A 14,366-nucleotide genomic window follows, 5' to 3' on the forward strand; every position below is an offset into this window, starting at 1 on the left:
TCGTTTAAAACATTTTATTGTTGTATATTAATATAAATTAATTATTGTCGTACATAAGATCCTACTTGGATTTCTCAAGGCAACTCAATATAGATTTGTGTAACTATATTGACGGGAGTTACCTAGCAATATGTAAATTGATGCAATATGGTCCGACGTCGTCGGTAGTGTAGTGTTAAGTATCGGGCAATTTTATTTTTATGTGCATTTTGGACTTGCGGTATTTAAACACCGCTAGGTTAGTCAATGAATGTCTATTTATAAATAAAAATGTTTATAAACGTGGTTAATACTTTTGAAATATTGTCGAGAGTATTTATAGTTAATCATATCGGCAATATTGCCCGCGCATTTGATATTGCGGCAATAATTAGAACTTCGGGCCTGTGTAAAGGCACTATGTGAACTAGTTTTAAGCATGTGAAACTTTCGTTGATCGTGGTAATCTTTATAATATTTACTAACCAACACAACGACCAACGTACTTTTAGGCAAGAACCCTTAATAATATGTTGTAACTGGTGTTTTTTTCTCTTCTTAATCGAGTTAAATCGATTGAAACCTTTTCAAGTTTATCGACTTCTTATTCAACTTCATCTTGCATTAAGAGACTGGTCACTTTCATCTATAAGCCTTTTCTATACCATTTCTGAACCATTTTATTAGATATTGTGCTAAACATAAAGCAAAACAACGCAGCTGTGTCCGCAATTTGACATAATTAGGTGGCCTAATTGTCTTTAATATAAAAGTGTGTATAAATACGTATAACTATTTTAACCAATCTGTGTTAGGTACAGTTGATTCGATGTTGTATTTCCGCTAATTGATTTCAAAGCTTTTTTATCGAGGTGTTGTGATTATTAGGTTGATATTGTAGTCTTCAAAAGCGTAACAATGTTTGCGGTATTAATTTAGAATGAGATGAATAACTTATTTGCGTGCAACTATTTACCTTGTACTGAGGTGGATATCGATGTGTGAAGATAGGATTTAGTTGGTATAAGGTTATGAGTTATTTTTAAGTCATGTATATTATTTTATTATAGGTAAGAACTCTTCGAAATGAATTTGAAATTCGAGTGTGATTTCTATTAAGTTTGTGGAAGTATTAACATTATTAATGAATTGATGTTATTGTACTTATTTTTAACACTGAAAACAAAATTGTAGGAATATAAATACGTTTTAATTATTTTTAAGATCATTCTGTTTTGTTTTATTCGTTAAGTAAATAAAATAAGAGGCGAATATTTTTTAAATGCCTCAAGAATAAAAAAAAATATTTATTTTTCTTTTTACTTTTTAGAGTTTTTAGATTTTAATCTTTTCGCATAAAATTTGTCAATTACTACGTTATGTAGCCTTTTGCGACCTGTAAATTTAAAGAACGGCAGTGTCACCGTTAAATTCATACTAATGTATTATTATGTGCTTCGTATAAACTTATTATTCGACTTTATTACTTGTATGTGGATCGCTTTTGTAGTATGTTATAATTTTATTGTCAAACGTATTTTGTTCCACAAAGTTAAGAATACACCAGCCAAGTACATTTGTTTTAATCTTTAATGGTTTATTTCTTGAAAGGGATCGTAAAGGAGGAAGCGTGGAGGAGATACTGCACAATGTAGCGCAATAATTGTTGCAATCCCAGTATAGCCTGGTGGTTTGCAGATATAGTATGAACCCAGACCGCGTTTGATGTTCTGCGGCTAAATAGTAGTGTTGTTAGATGACACATTTCTTTGCAGCAAGATAATATCACTGGCAAATATCTTAGCTTTTTTGTTTTACAAGATGGCCAAAATAACGAAATGCAATTTTTACAGTCCACAAGTCTTTTTAATAACTAGTAACACTTGCAAAAGAAACGCTTTTTGATACCCGATTGGAGGCAGCTATTATACTTACGAATGTTGTTACTAAATGGGGTCGGCTTAATCCCATTTTATTTTATTTTATATTTATTTAATAAGATGCTAAGTATTTTCACGCAACGCTATAATATTTATATGATTTCCTACAAAAACTAAATGTTGTACTGTGAAGCAAATGATACCCTTTGTACATCATATGTCTGAATCTTAAACAGGATTAGTTTTATGTGTAATAAAATATTCATATTTGAAATGTGTTTCATTGCTCGTGAGAAAAATAGTTTCCAAAAAAATAGTACATTACAATACGAGGACGAAAAATTTTTTTCTGACAAGTGTGAGTTGAATCACACGAGTCAGAAAAACATTTTTCGTCCGCGTGTTGTATAAAATTTTATATTACGGGGTCGGAAATGGGGGTTTTGCGCACGCGAAGCGTGCGTAAAACGTCCATTTACGCACGCCGTGATATAAAATTCATTTAAATTTCTTTTTTAAGGTCATTCGTTTTCTTATTTCTCTTAGAAGTATTGATTTAAAATAGCACCTGTAATATTAAAAATCTAAGTGCAAAGTTGCAAATAACTTTAAATTTGGTTGATAAGGATTTGTTGGATGTTTCAATAAAAATAAATATTTAATTCAAAATAATCAAACGTTTTACTTCCATGTCTGTACAAATCAATGTGTCAAGTCTATCTGTTACAAAGACAATATTTTGTAGAAAATGTCAATCTTACTAAACAATGGCATACATGCGTTGACTGACCAGCAGTTGTAATTATAACAACATCACATATGCTGTTACTTTTACTGCAGCATTTTCTTAATGCGCAGACTGCTTTGTGTTTCCACTCTTCGTTCTCTTTGCACAATTCTGCAGCATTTGTTAACCAATGCCACTTTAGCAGTACTTCACTATTCGAGCACATTGGAAAACTATTTTAGCGGCATTCACTTCTTAAGTTCGTACAAGAATAACTTCCACACTTCTTTTGCATGTGTTTATTGGAAAACCACGTCTGCGGCATGTTAAATTTGTTCAGTAATTACTTCTGCACTTATTTATGTTCTTCAGCTATTACTTCCGCAGCATTATTTCTCAAGGTCGTTGAGCTACTTCTTCTGTATCGCCTGCTGGCCGAGCTACTTCTGTATGGCCTGCTGGCCGAGCTTCTCCTGCTGCTCTCGTGTCTGCAGCTGCTGCAGCGTGAGCAGCGCCACGCCCAGCTGGTCCTCGCGCGAGAACGGCTGCGCCATCTGGCGGAGCCACCGCTTGCAGATCTAAGGAGAAAACGCTCAATGGGTTAACTAATAAAAAAAATCTATTAAAAACTAAACGAGACAATGGATAGGTTTGTAATTAAGTCACGAAACGAAAAAAATCTGTCAAAATATGGGGTTATTTGGCAATTTAGTCGTTGTTAAACAATCTGATTAGGTAACCGATCTGCAAAGCTTAGTAACGTCGTGCGCGGTTAGAAATTAAAGTCGTCGAAAGTTGTCGAAGAGTTTGTTTATGAATAGTTTGAAAATATTCAACACAGTTTAACCATCAACCTGTACTTCTGTCTCTACTGTTGAATATTGCACCGTGGCGGAATAAATTCTAGGGTTCTTCTGGTTATGATCTAATGCCGATGGAATATAAAGAGTGGCAATGGGATAAGCAAGTCAATAGTTCCAGTACCTGCACAGCCTCCTCGGTGCTGAGGTTGCAGAGCGCGTCACGCAGGTGTTCCTGGATCCAGCGCGGCAGCTTGCTGCGCTTGTCCGCGCGGCTGAACCGCTTGTCCGCGAACACCATGATGCCGTAGTCCGTCTTGCCCCTGTACACCACAGGAGGTCACACACTGTCATATAAACGCAGTAGCGGATTAAGGTCGTTGGAGGCCCGGAGCGGACAGTTGAATGGAATCTCCCAAAGTAAAAAGTGATTTGATTTTAGAAACTTATTTGCGTTTGACAAATACGATTCCGGTGACCTTGTTTTAACTAATTACATTTTTTGGAGTCCACCCTGGACCGGGGTCCGGGGCGGGCGCCCCTTGAGAACCCCTCCCCCCCTCAGTCCACTAAAATATAAACAAGTTCTTTTTCTGAAACAAACAATTATTGTTGTATTAGAATATTACCTGAGGGCTCTGCCCACGCACTGGGCGGCGTGGCGCATTGCGTCGAATGTCAGGAAGTCATTCTCACGAATCTGTAATAAAATAAATTGAGACTAAATTACAATAATTATATCTTGTTCCGTGATATTTCAGTTCTAGATAATGGTAATTATTCGATTGCACACATGATACATGTAGTGGCATCAGTCCTACAGCCTACTGATTAATATGGATCGTTACAGTGTCTTCAGTAATAGCACCATTCGGAGTAGTGTTTACAGAGGATTTAAAGTGATTTTAAGATTAGTCTAAGTCGATATCATAATTGTACTAAGTCGTTGACTATTTCTGCTTGATAACAGCAAAGTTAAACAGTGCTGTATTCTGTTTTGAAACGTGTGGTCAGGGAAACGTATTTTTTCAAAGCATTCTGCTTAGTCCGTTCGTTCGGTTGAGGCTTGATTACAGGTGTCCATGAACGGTACTAGCCACTTATTATCATGTGGACTGTTTTTTTTTGTTACTTCTATACCTTTGTTCTATACAAATCTTACCTTATCTTTGTAGTTTTCTCTTTATTTACTCTTATCTTAATTAAGGAAGGAATAGCAGACGAGCGAGCAGGCTGCGTGTCTGCTCCGCCTATATTTTAGGCAACTATCTATAAGTGGGGCGGTACCTGGAACTGGTCGCGCAGGTAGTCGAGGCGCGCCTTGAGGATGCGGCTCTGCGTGAAGACGTAGGGGATGCCGAACATGAGCACGGCGCGGCCGAGGTGGTGGTCGAAGTCCACGCCCTCCGACACCTTGCCGCGCGCCACCGACAGCAGCAGGCGCGGACTGTACCTGGAACTGGTCGCGCAGGTAGTCGAGGCGCGCCTTGAGGATGCGGCTCTGCGTGAAGACGTAGGGGATGCCGAACATGAGCACGGCGCGGCCGAGGTGGTGGTCGAAGTCCACGCCCTCCGACACCTTGCCGCGCGCCACCGACAGCAGCAGGCGCGGACTGTACCTGGAACTGGTCGCGCAGGTAGTCGAGGCGCGCCTTGAGGATGCGGCTCTGCGTGAAGACGTAGGGGATGCCGAACATGAGCACGGCGCGGCCGAGGTGGTGGTCGAAGTCCACGCCCTCCGACACCTTGCCGCGCGCCACCGACAGCAGCAGGCGCGGACTGTACCTGGAACTGGTCGCGCAGGTAGTCGAGGCGCGCCTTGAGGATGCGGCTCTGCGTGAAGACGTAGGGGATGCCGAACATGAGCACGGCGCGGCCGAGGTGGTGGTCGAAGTCCACGCCCTCCGACACCTTGCCGCGCGCCACCGACAGCAGCAGGCGCGGACTGTACCTGGAACTGGTCGCGCAGGTAGTCGAGGCGCGCCTTGAGGATGCGGCTCTGCGTGAAGACGTAGGGGATGCCGAACATGAGCACGGCGCGGCCGAGGTGGTGGTCGAAGTCCACGCCCTCCGACACCTTGCCGCGCGCCACCGACAGCAGCACCGCGCCGCGCCCGCTCTCGCACGCCTGGGAACATCATTAACGCTCAGGTCGCTTGTCCACCGCACCGTCACCGAGCCGATACCGAGAGCGAGATTATTTTGGGGCCGATTTTAATATGTCGTGACGGCGATAGTTTGTCCACTGCGACCGATATCGCCGGTTTGTTTTGTTCCTTCTGTCACGCGTGTGACGGCAGTGTATGGACAAGTTCCAATGCGTTTTGTATTACTGGCACATCGGCCCGTCAAACTCGGTGCCGATCTAGCGGTCACACCGATCTACACGAAATATCGGCGGCCGAGATGACGGTGCTCGGTTGACGGACGTGCGGTGGACAAGCGACTATAGTAAATGTATGTCCGCTACTTCGGCGCCGTCATTAATTATTGGTATCGGTTCAGTGACGGTGGCGGTGAATAAACAGCGTTACAGGCCGTTTACGGACTAAGGACGTCGGAGGCCCGGGGCGGACCGCCTCTTCCGCCCCCGCTCCCCCCCCCCCGCCCCCCTTAAGCCGCTAGAACGTTTACGTAAACGGAAATCATCTTTAACCCTTCCTTCCCTAGTCAGCAAAATTAAGCAAACCACTTTTACACAATAAATGTTTTCTTTCTTTTCTTTCTTTCTTTCTTTTTCCCCTCACCTATGCTCTGGTGAACATTAAAATTAGAACCTAATAAGTTTTACAAAAAAAAACAAGTAATATAAATATTGCCAACGTAAACATCATTCAGACTATTTCAGACTATGAAACAATTTCTACTAACTACAAAGAAAAAATACTTAAATATGAACCTTTTTGTTCAATGTGTCTTTTAATTTTAGTTTTACATGTAATTGAATTATTCTTACCTTGATATAATTAATCAGAGCAAAACTAGTTTCTGCTGAGTCTTGCGTTTCTATGAAGAGCAACTTATGCCGCTGTAGACTCGCCACCACCCCTATAACAATTGTAATAATTAATTTTAAATTACTAATATAGTTGTTTATATCTATGGGGTTTCGAATATCATTCTAAACATACCTTGATCGTACCACGCGCCCACAATGCTCTCCAGGTACATATAAGACGTGAAAAAGCAAACCACACCGTCGGGCACACACGCCGATATCTGCAATACAATTTTTTAGCTTTAAAAATGGGTGTAAAAAAAATTAATGTATGAATAATCCAGAGCGCTTGTAATTTAATTTAATCCTTATAAGTGACACTATCAGATAGTGGAATGATATTGAGGGTGTATTTTTTTTCAAAGTTAACTCGTTCGATTCCCGGCTAGGGAAAAAGATATTTTAAAAAACTAATGATGCAGTTTTAGTTTTTATCAAAATAGGCCTCGTAACTCCTTTCACCATTTTTCGCTAATCCTTATAGTTTTGGATTAGGCCCTGAAGGGTTAATTTGAAAAATTGACCCTGTATATTAATATGTAGACCATATGATATGGATTTCCGTATTCAATTATACTTTTGCATCTTTGTTTATATTGTCTGAAATAAATGACTATAATAATGTAATAAATATAATATCCGGATTATTTAAATAGTGAAGCTGATAAACAGATATCTAATTATAACTTTGTGAAATATGTTGTGTGACTAAGTTTCGCTCACCTCGACGAGCAGTTGGCCGTAGTTCCTGATGACGGCGACGTCCTCTCGAGTCTCGTACTTCGACGATATGGCCACCTGGTCGCTGCCCTTCGACACTATCTAGTAATTATAAGCATATAACGTTGAACTGATTTAAAAATAAGATAATTTCAACAAAATTTAAGAATAAAAAGTTTAGACATACGCGTCGATTTACATAAGTATAGATATCTCACCGTCTTGTTATTGAAGGAAGCGTTAAACGACTGACAATGCTGTCGGCCATTTAATGGCTGTCATGGTGTAATTTACGCGGAACAATGCCGACATACGCAGTTAAGTGGTGCAAAATCACGAAATCGAAGAAAAAGTGCAAAGAAATATCGTTTCATTCGTTAATGATCTAAAAACTACATTTTTTAAATATTTTCTTATAATTATATAATTTCAATTGTCAAAACTGGTTACATTTTCTTGTTAGGATTGAGTAATCTTTACTAATCTATGAATATGACGTGTAATTCTCAAATAATCCCCATTGTTACCAGTTAATAGTAGGTGTGGATGAAATGTAAATAAATTTCATAAATATGAATACCATGGGCAGTATGCAGGGCCTGGCCAGCGTCATGGTGAAGGAGCTCATGATGACCGGGTTGAAGTCCAGGATCTTGGGGTACATGTCCAGTGGGGACAGCGTTCCTGATAATATATTAAACAACATACATGAGTACAATAATTATTCATAAACATAATTAATCATATGTCGTAGAAGTCATCGTGATAATACTAGTGTAGTAGACGGATTTTCTAACACCACCCTATGTGAAAGAATGCCAAACTATTATGTCATTATGAAATATAACCGAGCAATGGAGCGGCCGGCTAGCCCTCCGACCATCAGGAGGGCCGCTTCACGTTGGTATAATTTTAATGTTGTCTCATTATACTCACCCCGTTCAGAATTTGCCCGGGCAAAGAGGGTACCCTCTAGACCCGAATAATCCCCACCCACCCCCATATTACAAACGCAGACGCGGCATACGAGAGACCGGTGGGTATGAAGTCCCATCTTGCATCTTGCATTGTAGACGTGATTTTCTACCACTACCCTATTTGAACAAATGTCAAACTATGACGTCATCATGACGTAACGCAATGGAGCGGCCGGCTAGGTCACCTCAGTTGGATCGCAGCCTCGGACTGACGCGCACGCACTCCACGTGCTCGGCGGAGCCTCGGGTGTTTAATCTATACCGATATTATAAAGAGGGTGTGTTTGTTTGTTTTTACTGAATAGGCTCCGAGACTACTGAACCGATTTGAAATATTCGTTTACTATTAGAATCCTTGACTATCCGCGATGAACATAGGCTATAGAATATTTCCAAGTGTTAGGGATCCGTATGAAAACTTCGATATTGTAATCAAGTGTCACTACGTGTCTGACGATATAAAATAATTATTAAATGTGAGTTCATAGTCTCTTTCCGGTCTAACAACTACACACACGACACAGGGAAGGCTAGTATGGGGCTGCAAATGTGAAAACCACCAACAAGCTGGTAGGTAGGTATTTTTTAAATAATATTAGAGTTGCAAATGTGCATGCAGTCTGCTTGGTGGTAAGAGACTGCTGTCGCCTACGGACATCTATAATCAATCCTAGATACTATAAGTTGGAACACCCCAAATAAGTATCTTTCCCATACCACTCAAATAGTTATAGTTAATATATTATACCTGAGGTGATGATAACCGATTGGAACCTAGCAAATACAGGCCGCATAGCTATTGAAGAATCCATACATCTAGAACAATTAAAATAAAATATTCATATATTGATCAAAACATAAATAATCCCTAAAAACATATAGTTATTATTGATTGAATTTTGCTTTTCTTTGCTGCATTCACAAAATACGTATTTATATTCATTAATAATAACTTTAGAAGTATATAGCATAAATTTACTTACGAAAAGTGCAAAATAGGGTTAGACACTGTGGGCGTCTTGTCATCGAAGGGCTCGATAATGATCGTGAAACCCTTCGTGTAGGTGGAGACAAGGGTAGCCAGGTTGGCGATGAGGGCAAGGGATGCGAAGTTGGAGGGGTCGGGGATCTCCAGCGTGCGCATGAGGGACGACAGCCGCGTGGAGCAGTAGCGTAAGGGCTTGCGCTCTATGCACACCCTTTGCGCGACGTCCTTCAGGAACCCTGGGGATAGATTCGTATGTGTTACTTTAAATAATATATTTCCACTTAAAACACAGGTGTTATATGATTTTTTTTTTAAATAAAATTTGTAACACATGATTGTTTTCTTCATATTAAAATATTATATAAAAAAGAGTAACAACACTTAACATTTACAACACATTTACGTTTTTTATTTATTTTTTTATTTACTATGTAAAGTTATATAATATTTCCCCACTAATCTGCATTGAAGTAGTATAGTGGAAAAGACTCAATTGTCTGGTACATATGGGATTATAGATTTGTTATTATTTCGTTACATTAAGTTTACAAATTATACCAATAGGGACGAGAGTGGTACTCACTGGTGGAATATAACTATTTTTAATAAAGATTATGGACAACTTCACAATATTTACCAGCGGGAGATTCTTGTACGACGTGCTGTATCCTGAGCCGTGTTTTAACGTATTCTATGAAGCGCTTCAGGAAGCCAAGGAAGTGTTCTGCGTTTCTTATGTTGCCGGGGACTACCTCTGTAAATATGAATTAACATTTTTTTTAAATAGACATTTTGTTATTTTAAATTATAAGTTTCCTTTTCTATTGAATTAATTGTAATAATGGTTTAACGTCATATTATGATTATTCCTATTATAATTATTGGTGGTATTAAGCGCTGCTGTATTCTCATTTAAAGGGTGCGGTAAGGATATCCATGGGCGGCAGTATCCAGTTGACATCACATAGCATGGAGCCACAGCTAGTCTGCTATTTCTGTCTTACATAAAAGATGCGTCGTACCCCTCTCTTGTGCGTGTATGTGTGTAAGTGCGTGATTGTATTTCTCACGCGTATGTTTATTGAATGCGCATGTGTTACACGTGTTTGTTGTTACGGCACGCGTGCGTATGTGTGCGTGCGAACGGTCGCGTTATGGTGTGTGTGAATGCGCGTGCGCGTGTGTGCGTGCGCGAGCTCGTGTTATTGTGTGTGTGCATGCGCGTGCGTGTGTTTGTGTACGTGTGCAGTGGCGAATTAAAAAAAAAATTAAGGTCTAGGCTGTACAGATTTTGCCGCCCCTTCTTCTACAATTGTCATGTTAGGTAGTTTATCGGATTAGGTAGTTTGCGCTCCTGTTTTTTTTTTGCTCGCCACGTCGGCTCAGAACATGTTTTCCGTTGTTTTTTTTTTTTCGTCGCGCCGGCTTATGATATGGTTCCCGTTTGTTTTTTTTTGCTCGTCACGCCAGTTCATGACACGTTTAAGGCATGAACGAACTAGCTTCCTAATTAGCAAAAATAAAAATTCGGTCCCCAAAATTTGCCGCCCCAAAAATCTGCCGCCCTAGGCTGGAGCCTACTCAGCCTGCTGGTAAATCCGCCACTGTACGCGTGTGTACATATGCATGCGTGTACGTGTACGTGTGTGTGTGTGTGTACCGTCGAGCAGGTCGTCGGGCAGCGCGGGCGGCGCGAGCAGCGCGGCGTCGTCTCGCGCGACGGCGGCGGCGCGCAGGCCGGCCACCAGCTGCTCGTACTCGTCCACCAGCCGCGCGCTGTCCTGCGCACGGATTCTGATCCACCCCACCAACGTTAACCGAATACTGTCTGAACACTGTTCACGAGTCTGCTCTCTTAATATGCCAGGTTTATACTATAGCCCTTTTAATGTACAACTACTTAAACATCAGTAATTAACCTCAAATAGAATTGGAGCCAAAACTTAAGTTAATATGTAAATTCATGGCTACTCCTAAGAAATAAGTTATAATATATATTATAGAATATATGGGAACTATATAAACTATTTTAGTTTTGTCTATTTATATAAACTGCTTTTCATCTCATAATTAAATTTCAATCATCAAGAACGAAACCTGTTACTTTATAAATCTCAACCAATTTACAAATCAACATCGACTGCAATCAAATACAATATTAAAAATGTATATTCACTCCTAAAGAAATTAGTTAGAACTATGACGCGCCCAGTGGAATCGCTCCGCAAATTTTCTTGACGAGCAATGCGCCCAAGCAACGAATTATTTCGATTCGATTTGGGCTGCCTAGTGAACGCAAAATTTTATATACATGATTGCAAAATGTTAACAATCATAATGATGATGATAATTCAGCAACTCACTCAGCAACAGTCTTTTCCAGCTGTTGCAGTGCGCTTGTGCTCTTATCGATGGTGCGTCTCGTGACCTTCACGCTCAGCGAGTCTATGCACACGTTATCAATATTGTGCGCCTCGTCGAACACCACGACTGCCTCGCGGTTCAGCTCCTTCGACACCACTTCTGCTATCTTCGGATCTAACAGGTAGTGGTAGGAGTATACCACTATCTCCGCATGGATTATCTGAAGATATAAAGATTATCAAGTGTTTGGTATATAAGGTTTTGATAAAAACAGAAATCAATCAAGTTCATTTAGAAAAGCAAACAGCTGCATTACATATTCTTCCACCATGTTTATCTTTCATTAATAATTAAACCTTAACTCTGAACATTATCGCACATAATATTACAAAACTTTATGACTTCTTTTTCTTTCTGGAACACAGCAACACTTTGTAAGACATAAATTGGTGTGACAATAGTTCCACTGAAGTTGGACCACCTAAGGTTACACTTTATGGCAGACACTCTCTTTCTAATCTACCATTATTCATGTATAAACATGTACTTACAGCAAACCTAGATAGGAAATATGGGCACCAGTTTCTGTCAGCTCCATACTGTTTGAGATCATCCATAGTGTAGACACCATAAGGTAACATGGATTCTTTGCCTTCTCTGTTGAAACCCTCATAGAATTGACCTACAAAAGAATTATTTTAACTTTTTTATGCAACACTTAAATTGGTAGCAATAAGCATAACATTTCAGGAATGTGACATATGTTATACCAAACATAATTTGTTTTACTTTATTATATATTAAATAAAATTATAATTCTAAGTTTGAAGTGAAACATTGGTGTGTTACTTTCATACTCACAAATTACTTATATTGTCTGAACTAAAATATATCATCTTAACAAACCATAACACCTAGGTTTGAAATAGAAATGTTTGTGACAAACTTACATATAGGCACAGTGTTATCAGTTTCATATCTCTGTCTAATGTAGCTGGCTGTTAATGAGTGGCACTTGCCGTCCACTAACTTCCCCTCTCTTTCTCTGGACACCTGCAATTTATTTCAAGATTTGAAATCTTTGACAATCCCATGGCAAAGGGACAATAATTTGTGTTTTAAATGCTGTTTAACAGGTACTGTGTTAGTGGAATTGTTCAAATTTTTATCGCATTATGCATTTAATTTGCTAAAATATAAGATCCTTTATAATGTAACCTGAAACAAATGTCCTCAATATATTTTTTTGTTTCACTATAATTGTTCAGGCATAATCATGTTTTCTATACAATTTATTCTATTTGTGGCAATATATACATACCTCAGGATGTATACATAAATTCTTCCTAGAGCTGAGAACAACTCCTGTGAGACTAGGCTTCTCCCCCTGACTCTTCTCATAATACTTTATAAGGTTCTTTAACTCTTCTAACACTTTCTCAATCTCAGGCACAGTACGAGAACAGTAGATTAACTTTCTAAAAAAGACGAAATAGTATATTAAAGTACATTTTATGGTAAACATAAAGTTCTTAAACATGAATTAGACATAAAAGATTTTTTACATCATTTTTTAGTTTATTAAATAACTTAATTATTATTTATAAATATATATACAATGTATAAAACATGATTTAGCAAAACTTAATCTACAAAAACATACAAAAAAGAAGATTGAATATCATTTATTGAAAAATACAATCATATGAAACATACCTGACATGATGGGGGTTCTGTATCATGTATGCTACAATTAATGATAGCAGTGAAATTGTTTTCCCAGTTCCAGATGGCATCTCCAATAATCCATGACCCTGTGGATGATTAAAATACAGTCTTTAATATTTCAGGACTCTATATATTCTAGACAAATCTTGTATAGGCGATGTCCACCCAACATTTATCAATGTAAATTAAGTTATTTAAAATTTAACAGATAATGGTGTGAAAACAGATCTGAATTCTGAATTAATTAGAACTTATACTTTTTACCTTTCCACATCATACTGATTTTATATTGATGTTCAATAAAGTCATCATAATCAATAAATTTAAATGTTTTCAAGAGGCTTAATTAATTGTTCTAACAAAATTTCTACAACTACGCCGCTATATTATATCCACACCATTACAATATAAATTTATAACAGAATTAGTAGTACTAATACCCATATAATTATAAATAGGTTGTTATAATGTTTTGGTACTGGACCCTATTGGAAAACAAAATTTAAATGTCATACAAACCTAGTTTAATATTTTTTTTGATTTACACATATAACCTCAAAATGTAAACAAAACTTGATTATATAGTATTGGATTGAACTATGTAGTGTATACCTTAGCGTCTAGGGCTTTCTTCAGCTCCAACATATAAGCATACTGCTCGGGGTATATGTAATCATACGGGAAATATACCAATAAGCCGTCTACTGTAAGCCTGAAACATAATGGTAAATCAGCACAATATTTAACTTAAGTAATTTATAACACCCATATCGTGTGGTCTGTTTAAATACATACTTCATTTTTGAACTTCGTTAGCTTGCCTTGTTTAGTGCTGTACAACTATTTATATTTATTAAAGTTTTAACTCGTGTGAAACCAAAACAAATTCATAAACCGCCGACCAATGTTTGCGTTTGACGGCTGTCACGGGCTGTCGAGTGTCAACTGTCAATATTCCAGACCAAAGAGTATAGTAACTTGTTCCAGACCTTGCAGCCTACTGGATTAAATAAAATAGTTACATAATACAATAAGATGTTTTTTTTTTTTATATTCACTATTTTAATAATTAAAGGCTCTCACATTTAACTTAAAATACATATAAATATGGCTTTGAGTTATAATCCTATGTTATACTGACTACATTCTTTACAAAATCGTCATTTAATCGTGTCCGTGAAACTAGCACAGCATTTGCCAGCAGA

General features: G+C 38.5%; 1 protein-coding gene across 1 annotated transcript; it reads right to left on the reverse strand.

The window, feature by feature from the left end:
• Nucleotides 1–3,005: 3,005 nt before the first annotated feature.
• On the reverse strand, nt 3,006–14,092 carry Xpd (general transcription and DNA repair factor IIH helicase subunit XPD). The gene is made up of 19 exons (XM_073081756.1): nt 13,957–14,092; nt 13,774–13,873; nt 13,150–13,247; nt 12,755–12,911; nt 12,384–12,486; nt 11,985–12,115; nt 11,433–11,653; nt 10,730–10,863; nt 9,707–9,823; nt 9,065–9,305; nt 8,830–8,897; nt 7,685–7,788; nt 7,108–7,206; nt 6,518–6,605; nt 6,343–6,434; nt 4,840–5,514; nt 4,016–4,086; nt 3,571–3,709; nt 3,006–3,164 (listed from the first exon to the last, which is right to left on the reverse strand). The coding sequence occupies exons 1-19, from the start codon at nt 13,959–13,961 to the stop codon at nt 3,027–3,029; spliced, it is 2,781 nt and encodes a 926-aa protein (XP_072937857.1). The 5' UTR covers nt 13,962–14,092; the 3' UTR covers nt 3,006–3,026.
• Nucleotides 14,093–14,366: the final 274 nt, after the last annotated feature.

The sequence above is a fragment of the Epargyreus clarus genome, unplaced genomic scaffold, assembly GCF_041222505.1.
Source record: "Epargyreus clarus isolate Ecla_fem2 unplaced genomic scaffold, WU_Ecla_fem_2.2 ptg000017l, whole genome shotgun sequence".
In the NCBI taxonomy this organism is placed as follows: Eukaryota; Metazoa; Arthropoda; class Insecta; order Lepidoptera; family Hesperiidae; genus Epargyreus; species Epargyreus clarus.

What these genes read in the sequence shown, in the direction of transcription:
- Xpd (XM_073081756.1), bottom strand. An exon ending in AGAAAGCCCTAGACGCTAAG is followed by an intron (nt 13,248 to 13,773) that starts GTATACACTACA and finishes AATCATCCACAG; the next exon opens with GGTCATGGATTATTGGAGAT. An exon ending in AACCCTATTTTGCACTTTTC is followed by an intron (nt 8,898 to 9,064) that starts GTAAGTAAATTT and finishes TAATTGTTCTAG; the next exon opens with ATGTATGGATTCTTCAATAG.